Source organism: Etheostoma spectabile, chromosome 6, assembly GCF_008692095.1.
Source record: "Etheostoma spectabile isolate EspeVRDwgs_2016 chromosome 6, UIUC_Espe_1.0, whole genome shotgun sequence".
Classification (NCBI taxonomy): Eukaryota; Metazoa; Chordata; class Actinopteri; order Perciformes; family Percidae; genus Etheostoma; species Etheostoma spectabile.
Window position 1 is genome coordinate 14,004,987 of NC_045738.1, and position 10,363 is coordinate 14,015,349.

Consider the following 10,363-nt stretch of genomic DNA (forward strand, 5'->3'; position numbering starts at 1 on the left):
CAGAAATAGTCCCACACTAAATGGAACTTCCCTTTGACATTGTTACTCCTGCCATTAAAATATTTGTAGGAGGCAGTCTCCGTCGTCAGTTGAGTCCAGTCTGTGAGCCCTGGCGTGTATATGCTCTTCCAGTGCCTCAATATCAGCCTTGCTGCAGCGATGCATTGGAATTATACTTGAGTTACATGCGGGTTTGCCTCACAATAACCCCATATGGTGTCTTGATTCTTAAAATTATTCTCATTTCTACAGCCGAGCAGTTGGTGTAAATGCTCCCACCAGTCGGCACTCCCCAGTATTAAGAGTGAGAAGTGAAGTGAGAAGCTTTGTTTGTTTGTTTGTTTGTTTGTTTGTTATATTGAACCTAACCCTTTTGCCAGCGTAGATAGTCCAAGCCAAAGTTTAAAAAATTCAAAATCTCATAGTTGGTTTGTTCTGTTTGCTTTTTGAATTAAGCCGTCATGGTTAGTGTTAATATTTGATTACGTCAGGAGCCATAATTTGAGGACTGTTGCTCTCCTTCATAATATTTACCAGGCAGTTTATAATGCAACTTAAGCTTGAGTAAAACATGATGGGACAAAATGAAACATCAAATTGCAAATGCATGACTCCTTTGTTATTAGGGTCTCATTTTCAAGGCTGTAGGGTAGGGCAACATCTGCAATAGAGCAGCAAAGTGGGTCACTTGGAGAAAAATGACTGAAAGTTGAGTCATGGGAAGGCTGGGGAGGAGAAGATCTGTTAATAATTTCCTTCTCGAGGTAAAACAAAAACACAACAACACAACAGAGCAGGGTAATTAGTGTTTAGATAGGCTTTAAACAGGTCTCCAGTTGAGTGCAGATGAAGCTCAGCTTTGCTGCATTCCAGTGTGAGAAGAGGCCAGTTACTGTACTGTAGGTGTCCAATCATTAGCTTGGACTTTGGCTTGAAGTACACCTGTAATCACTCGAGCCGTTCACTTTGTTACCCTTGAGACAAAAACAAAATATCTCACTGAAAGCCCATGCCCTCTAGCTCTGCTCAGATCATGATAAATAGATTCCATTAGTAGGGAGGAATTAGGCTCTGCGGGAGCGAGAAAATGAACATGTTCATAATTGAAAAGAAAGGAAGGAAGGAAGCTCGACAGGAAGACAACCCGTATAGGTCCATACCTACAATAAGTGCACTGCCGAAACAAGAAGCCCATCGTCTCGCTCCCATGGGGACCTAGGGGGTGGCCTGGAAGGCCTGTTGCCATAGAAACCACTCTGTCACTCAGCTGTATAAGCGCTGTCTCGGTCAGGCGCTCTGTAGTGTACATAGGACCTGCCAAGAGTCAGCAAGATCAAAATCTGCCCTGGAAAGCACCGAGGCTCTGTTAAAGCAACTACTGCTGGCACATGAGCTTTTTCCTAAACAGGGCTACACGTTAGAAAACTTCATAGCAAAGCATTTTTTTGCAGCCCTTGTTCCCCACCTGGCATGTAAAGCACTAACCCCCAAGCTCATTATAGGCCTTTTACTGAGTAAAGGAAAGTGATTCTGGGGCTTATGTTGAAGTTTCACTGAATTTTGAATTGTCCTCACTTTTTGTTTGAGAAGAACATATAAACTACAATGGCATTGCAGCTATTGTGCATATTTCTTTCTAATTTTCAAAAGGGGATTAAACAGTTTTTGCTTTATAGCAAAATAATAAGCATTATAATCTTCCTAAATGTAGGATTTGTAGCAAATCTGTTGTATTGGATTGCATTAAACTGTGTAGTATACCTTATAAAGTGTCCAGGGAGTGCGCATTCCTGTGTTTTGTACTCTGTGGTTTAAGAAATCACAGTTAAACCAATGAAAACTGAAAACGCCTGCCTCTAGTCTCTTGCTGGACCGTATATCCTGCAATAGGCCAGTCGTTGTTTGCATTGCTGTCGCCTCACTGAGTTTAGATCTAATGTGCCTTGACGTGTGTGTGTGTGTGTGTGTGTGTGTGTGTGTGTGTGTGTGTGTGTGTGCGTGCGTGCGTGCGTGCGTGCGTGTGTGCGTGCGTGCGTGCGTGCGTGCGTGCGTGTGTGTGTTTGCTCTTTTCTCAGGATGGCCAAATGAACTTTTTGGACTGAGGACCAAAGATCAAAGGCCCTGATCCAATCTCCGACTTCTCATTAAAAGTATGAGCTGGGACTGAGGACGTGCTTCATAGTTTAATTTTGTGGTAAGTTTTATATGTGTACTTGCTTGTACACTTTCTGTTTACTTCTGCTTTTACAGGAGAATGTTTGCTGTTTTAAAGTTCATTAGTAAACCACATTACATATGGTTTACATGTGTGTGGTTTTATGCTTGAATTTTACTAAAAGCTACATCATCAAATGAGCACAAATACTGCATAAATCATTGAGGTATACACACCATGATACAAATCAGGCACTGGGGTTATCTGTGGGTACAATTTGGAGGTAAATGCAAACAAAAACATGTGGATTGTGCAATTTGAGGACATCTATATGATCCATGTGTAGGCTTAGTGACATGTGGTTCGACTTAGAGAAAAGTGTGCACACGTAAGCGTGGGATGGCTTCAGAGTTCATCGTCATTTCACATGAACAGGTTTTTTTTTCCCACAGCCAGCCACAACACAAAGCACACGTTTAAGGGTTATGGAGCTAACATTTAGCTGGAAGGATTAAAGGCACCTCCTTTTGTTTTTGAATTGGTCTCTCCTCTATTGCCATCAACACTCTTATGTGTCTCATGGCCCAACGCCATGATGTCATCATGGAAAAGGTTTTTTTTAAATGGCAAAGCAGAGGAAAAAAGCCAGAGTCAGCAAGAAAGGGCTGTGGGGAGGCGAGGAGCTGATGAAGGTTTGCGAAGGAAATACAGAAAGACCCAGCAGCCCAACACAACCCTAGTTTGATATTCCATGCATTTTTCAACGATGAGAAACAGGCTTGTTTCTCCTGAAGAAAAAGATTTTCTGAGGAGGTAGCATGGAGGTAACACAGAAGATGTAGATAATTAAAAGACTGCAAAGGAGAATGAACCTGAACTGTTACTGTATCTGGTGCACTGCTCCACAGGTTTTACTTTATGAACGACTTGACTAGTGAGTGTAAGGAGTCACGGCGTCACACAGAAACACAATGGAGCTCCTCAGACTGACAGGATGTCAGGAGGACAGACAGCTTAAATATCAGGGACACAAAGTCTAAACAATACACGTTTTTCTTTCTTTGAGCCTCACAAATTGATCTGAGAGTTCCATCAGGCAGGAAAGAGTCCTTTGTGGCTACTTGGAAAATTGACTTTTGACCTCCTTTTAAAGAGAGCTGTCACAGTTTAGAGAGAATGGAAGAGGTAGAGTGCCATGTGCCAAATGTGTTATGAGGACCCCTGATGAAGCCAGTCCTTTTGGACTACAAAGAGGAGCTTTTGTTTGACACTTGGAGGCCTCATCCCACCCACTCGAAGGCATATGAAGTACCGTGGTCAGTGGGTTTGACATTCAGGCGCTGGACAGAATGTGACACTGGAGGAAGGATGCTTGGAAAACATTTCAAAGACTTTTAGCACCTGGAAGAGTATTAATATGGTGTCTATTTGCATTATACGCCAAAGTCAGATGTGTCATATGTTTGTTGTTTTTCAGGTGTGAGGAAATCAAAGTCAAGCTCACCATGGATGTGAAGAAAAAGGAAATGGACCTGCTGAGCAACAGCATAGCTGCATATGCACACATCAAAGGTACACCCCAGCACAATACCTACATCTCCGTGTTAGTGATCTCTATCCAAAACAAATAATCAAGTAACATATTACTCTATTTGACAATCATTTATTTCCTGTCCTTAGCAAACCCAGAGAGCTTCGGCCTTTACTTTGTGCTTGGAGTGTGTTTCGGCCTGGTGCTGACGCTCTGCCTCCTGGTCATCCGCATCTCCTGTAAGCCACGGACCAACGTCGCCCCCCCCACGCCGGAGAAGAAACACTTAAAGGACATCAGCGTGGAAGACGAGGAGAGCGAGGACGATGACGATGAAGATGGGGATGATGTAGAGGTACCTATGCCTTTGCCCAGCACAGAAATCCCAGTTGGTAATCATACCAGCCAATCAGATGGGACACTGAGTGTGAACGTATTTACTTCAGCTGAGGAGCTGGAACGGGCACAGCGACTGGAGGAGAGGGAACGCATCATACGTGAGATCTGGAGGAATGGCCAGCCTGATATCCTGGGGTCAGGAACAGGGACTATTGGAAGAGTGCATTACTACTAAGATACACAAGGCTTCAGGGGAAATATTCTGAGCTCTGTGAAAGACAGACAAGGACCTTTGGGCTGATCGGATGTTCCTAAAGCCTGTGAGACTTGTGTTAGATACAAAGCGACATGATGGAAACAGGACAGCATTGATGTGAGTCAATGCTATGCTAAAATACTTAGCTCTGACACAGTTGAACTATGTGATATTGCACTTCCCATGTAGCAGTGCTATGCAACTACATGCCATATAAAGAAAGAGGTGTTTTAAAGACTGATAAATCCATATGGAAAAGATGAATGTGGGAGCTGACACCTGAAGTAATCAGTTCATTGGTGCTTAATGACAAAAAATGCACACAACTTGGTTAATGTTTTAAGTACAGGGAAATGAAAGCATATATGGACAATGTATGTACTGTATTTTGTAATGAAGATTAATTGTGTGCAGTGAGGACAATTGTCCTCTAGACTGGTAAGTTTGTGGGGGAAAGAAAACAATCTCAGCAGTACTGTTAAAGGAAATTACATTGTTTGAACAAGCACATATCAATCAATTTGGGGGTGAGATTGCAAAGTATAATGTAAATACAATTCAAATTGGAGTCTTTAATTTCCCCATGCCTGTGTTTTCAGGGATAATTCCACCAAAGGAAATGACAGAATTAAAGTATTACGCTGAAATCATTTGCTGTTGTTTCTCTGGATAATGCTAGGATGTCAGACAAATACAGAGCTCATTTTCTGTGTACATTTGGGCCATGGATTTATAAAAAAGACAAGAGAGAGAGAGAGAGAGAGAGAGAGAGAGAGAGAGAGAGAGAGAGAAAGAGAGGGGAAGAGAGGGGAAGAGAGAGGGAGAGAAAGAGAAAGAGAGAGAGAGAGAGAGAGCAAATTTGCTAACAAGATTGATGGAAAGGTCATTTTTTGTAATTTGTTATTCTACTTAATGCCTCTGGTATGTGCCTTAAAAGGACAGAAATACAGCACAATTCTGGGAACAAGGCTCTAGTGGAGGCAGCATTAGGTTTAAAAGAGAAGATGTTCTGATAACAGAAAGAATGGGATAAGTTAGAATGAAATTGATTTCTTTTTCTCTTTAAATGGAACAAAAAGAAAAACAGGCCAGTCTGAATGCTGGTGCAGCCAGATCAGATGAACTTCTTTTAACCAAAGGTTATTTTCCCCAAAGAGGGGACCCCCTTATGTAGCCTGCGTCCTGTTTGGAATAAATTGGTAGCCTACTTACTTTTTACACTTCTGTAGTGCTAAGTAAGAGAACACAAAAAAAACGTAGAGATATAAGACATGCATAAAACATAATTGCAAGAGCTAGACAGAATCTAGCTAGGCTGACCTATGAACTATTATTTAAAAATTAAAATATTGTTTGTTGAACTTTGAAGTCTTTGGAAAAGTGAATGAATCTGAGATCTTCACGGACCACCTAGCACAGGCCTCACTTTGAGAACCACTGTAGACACCTCGGTACCGGCGGCTGTAACGTGGCATTCGGTATGTGAGCGCACCCTTGTGCACTGTGGGTACATATTTAACCTGTCACCTGGCTCACTCGTTTGCTGCTAGTGTTACTGTTGTTGTATTTCCTAGACAAACTTGTCCAACCATGTATGCTACTTATGGTTTTGGGGATTGAAAATAATCATGAATGCGTCGCTCGTCCCCAGCTGTCCACACACACGCACACACCTTGAAGCGTTTTGCTTTACCTGCATCGGCTGTTGACAACTTGGGACTTCCGCCCCCCTCACCGAGGTAAGTGCTAGCTGCTAATTGTAACGTGGATTGTAAAGGACGTCAGCTGTGTTCAGTTGTTGTTAACAGAGCAAAGCAATGTTGCTTGACAATGTGTTTAGCCACGCTAGATGTTCAGATTGTTATATCTCAACATATAGCGTTATTTAACGGATTGCTATGACATTTAGTGCAGCCATTCATGGTTTCCAAAGGGTTAAAACTACAGACTTTGGACCACCAAGAAGTTGACATTTTTGTTTTTGAGTAACATCTGATGCGATTGAATTTGGTGCAGATTTTCAAGGATGCCAGATTATACATTCCTTTCTCCTTGATTCCTTGACTCCTTGACTTTTTATCTACTCTAGCACCACCAGCATGTCACATTCTTCACTTATCAGAATCAGAATCAGAAATACTTTTGAAATACTTATCTTATACTTAACTTATACTTAACTTATACTTATCTTCACTTTTGAAAAATCTCAACAATCTCTAGCCTACTGGATACATTGGCACAGACATTGCTGGTTTCCAGAGGATGCTACCCAAAGGACTGAGTGATCCCCTGACTTTTCCTCTAGTGCTACCAGACATTTTTGTTTTTAGTGAAATATTTCAACTAATTTTTATTTACTGCCACCATAGATTTGACATAGATTTCACATTTTTGGCTCTAAGTTTAATGCCTGCACAATTATTGGATGAAACATTCCTGTTCTCTACAGCATGCATTGAAGTAACATAGTGTTTCCCTGACTGAAAAGACTTTTCCAAATTCTTCGATTTACAACCAAATACCTAAAAACACTAATGACATTCCCATCAGCCACAGCTGTATTTTGAGTTCAGTGCTACATAGCCAATGTCAACATGTGCTAAACTAAGATAGTGTAGTAAGTATTGCAAAACACGAGGACATTAGCCTTTAGCTCAAAGAACAAAGTAAAAAGTTGTTAGCATTGCTAGGTTAAATTGTCTCTCTTTTGAACCTGCTGCCATATTTGCATGTCTTGGAGGCTGATTACTTCTTCTCTTATGCTGTTAATATTTGTCTGCTGTTTGAATTCGCTTGTATGAAGTTAGTATGCTGGCTGCTAATGTCGTATGTCTCTTATGCTGCTGAAATGCATTAGTTTCGGTTCTTATGCTTTTATTATGTGCTGACTGATTGATAACTATGTGCAGTGTGTCTGCATTGGTAGTAATTGTGAATGACAAAATTTCTTTGTGTATTATATGATGCTTTTTAGAGGGAGCTTAATTGGTTTTGTGGCATGTTTCCTTCTATGTTGTAATTGTTTTGCAGAGTGGGCTCTGGTTTGTACACCGGCTTCTGCTATGTAATCACAATTGCCTGTTTACTTAATTATTTCACTGTAATATTAGTTTCATGAGAAACAAAGAAGGGCTTTTGTCGCACACAACACTCATTTTCACATGTTCTTCATATTTGGCTTACATAAGTAAGTGTTTCAGTTCTCAGTTTTCTAGATTGTATATTCCCCGACTGGAGGTGTTTTGTTTGGAATGGCCACAAAGATTGTGTACAGAAAATATCATAGACTTCAATGGTATAGTGTGTGTGTGTGTGTGTGTGTGTGTGTGGGGGGGGGGGGGGGGGGGGGGGGGGCTTTTATTAAATGTGTTGGTCAGTTTGTCTGCTTGACAATCCCATTTTGCAGCAATAAAATTTAAGTGAGATAAATAAAACAGAGAAATATATCCTTTTAGATAAAACAGATGGTGACAAAGTTTCCTTTTGGGGACATAATTTGAAAGTGAGAAAAATTTGACGTTGGAAAAAAAGGTTATATATTACAATAAGTTTCAAATCGCAATAATATCGTATCATGATAATATTGTATTGTGGGGCCTCTGGTGATTCCCAAGAAGCTCAATATAGCCGTCCGTGGATGTGGATGGTAACGTGGATGGAAACAGCAAGTTCCACCAATCAGAGATGTCGATGTCATGCTAAGGATTGTGGCTAGTATTTCCTTATATAGATTGCAAATAAAACGTGTTTTTCTTTAAAAAAAAGGTGGATTTCATACAGCTAATAATAACTCTGTCTTCACATAATAAATTCTGTTTCACGTGAGTTGGCTGATGGAAGTAATTTTGTTTGGCTGCCGATGAAGACATACAGAACCTTGATGAATTGCCCACACTGGGCCGGGCGAATGATCACAAGTCAATGGTTGTCAGTGGTTGAGTGATTCACAAGTTGTGAAAGTAGGAATTCTTGGCATGTCAAAGCATACAAAAGAGAAAATATACTAAATACTCATCAGTGTATGGCGTGTGTCCATATTCTTTCTGCTGGCCAACCTGGAGCCAGAAACTTTAGTCGTACGTCCTTTTGCTGTGAGGTTTGTGTAGCGTTGCTTGGAGGACGTTCTTGATTTGAGATGAAGGCAGAACCAGAACTTCCTCTAGAGTTTTCCTTAAAGTACAGACTGTGCTGGAGAAGCATACAAGCTTCAAGTTTGCCTTGGGGCCCGCCATGTTTTTAGATGGAGCCTACACTGGAATCTTTTCTGTTGCGGTCTCAGAAAAGCCTCTCATGTGGTCACAGGCTTTCAGAAATCAGTGGCACTGATGGTGTGGACTCTTTGAAGTATCTGTGTGTAATAATATTTGTATAAACCTCTTGTGAATGGCGTGTACCTCAAAATCGAATCCAACGTAAAATGTGTTTTACTAGACCTATGATTCAATATTTTAAATAGTATCGTTTTCATTTCACAGGATGTAGTCAAGATGTAATTAGAACATGTAATTAGAAGCAACATATCTTCGCCTTATCCTAATTATAGTTATGAAACAATACATCAGTAAAATGAAGTGAACATCAACATGAGGGGAACCCTGTTTTGGAAAGCCGTAAATCTGAGCCACAACACAGCGTGGGAAAGATGAAGAAAGACGGATGGATCGTCTTTTGTGGTTCTCTGGCTGATTCTAGAAACCAGCATCCAACATATGGCTACATTCATGCTATTTAACCACCGCTTTAATTAATCATCATTTTTTAATTGGTTTCTGCATCCGTCCAGCTCCTTTCTTTTTTTAAAAAAAAGGCCAACTTGTCCGTGTCAGCTCAGCTTCTCTTTTTCAATTTCTTATTTATTTTTATTTTCTTTTTTTCACATTTGACCTCTGAGCTCCAAAATGCTTCAGTTCTCAACACTGAGTTTTCAGTACTCCCTGCAGTTCCCTCTTACAGTGCACCAAGCCAAATATCTTTTATATTTTAGAGACCCCCTCAGTAAAAAAAGTCATTTCTTCACTTAAGTTTGTAGGGCTTTACATAAAGGTCATTCATTTTTCATATCTTGAAAAAATTTAGCACTATCAACTAACCCTTTGTTTGTTTAGTTTAATTTATTTCACCCCTTGTCCACGAGGAAATGTGCCCTTAATGACCAGTACTCAACACAGTTTTTAAAACTAGTATAATCCCCTGGCAGTTTCAGAAGCACCCTCTCCCTGATGAGCTCCAGATGTCGTCCAGATGTGTTCTGCAGTGGGCAACACTAGTAGGCTTAGACAGGAGCACACCACCTTCGCCACCATTTGGAGCCAAAACCAAATCTATACGCCTTACTCGGAAGATGCCGTAGTCTAAATACAGTCAAGTTAAATAGCTCTCCCAGTGGTGGGCGCAAAGGATTTCTCATTAATTCTCTTCCCACGTTTTCTCCATCCATCGCGATGAGTCACTAAGGTCAGAGTTTTCAGAGTGAGTCAGTTTTTCTCGGAGTGACAAAGGATGCCTTTTCCACTTAACTGCAAAAACATTTTGTTCATAAAAGATACATTAAGATAAAAGATCCATTAACATTAGCCATCATCTTAAATCTTATCACATTTACTGTTTTTAATTAAATGTTTTTTTCTTTTCTAATGTGAGGTCACTAAGGCTTTGATCACTTCCACCAATCCAACATTCACTGAAAAGTTGACGCTCATCTTTATGTTGAATAGTCAAACAGTGTCCCCAAGTGGACTGATGCAGAATTACATTCTGGTATAGACAATAACCTGCAAAATATCTAAGTGATATGCTGAAACAATATGACCCTGTGAGACGTCTAAGATCTCTAGGGTGTGGTTGGTGATGGAGAATTGGCTTTAAGTAATTTTGCAGCACAGCACTAGAACCAACTGCCAGATTGTTCTCCAGTGCTTTTATCCGAAAGCTCTGAAAAGTAATTATTGGTATATAGTTATGTTTGTATATATTATATCTATTTCTATTTATGTATGTATGAAACATGCTTTACAAATAAAACTGCTTTGCCTGCTTTTCAGTTGTATTTCAGGTATTGACACTCAAGTAACAACACCCCTTT

The 10,363-nt window shown here is 40.4% G+C and overlaps 1 protein-coding gene across 1 annotated transcript in view; it reads left to right on the forward strand.

The window, feature by feature from the left end:
* eva1ba (eva-1 homolog Ba (C. elegans)) overlaps positions 1-4,931 on the forward strand; it is a 13,729-nt gene extending 8,798 nt beyond the window's left edge. The window contains exons 2-4 of the mRNA XM_032517496.1: positions 2,076-2,194; positions 3,633-3,727; positions 3,836-4,931. Coding sequence (XP_032373387.1) covers positions 3,661-3,727; positions 3,836-4,260 — 492 coding nt within the window. The 5' untranslated portion in view covers positions 2,076-2,194; positions 3,633-3,660 and the 3' untranslated portion in view covers positions 4,261-4,931. The remainder of the gene's footprint in view (positions 1-2,075; positions 2,195-3,632; positions 3,728-3,835) is intronic.
* Positions 4,932-10,363: the final 5,432 nt, after the last annotated feature.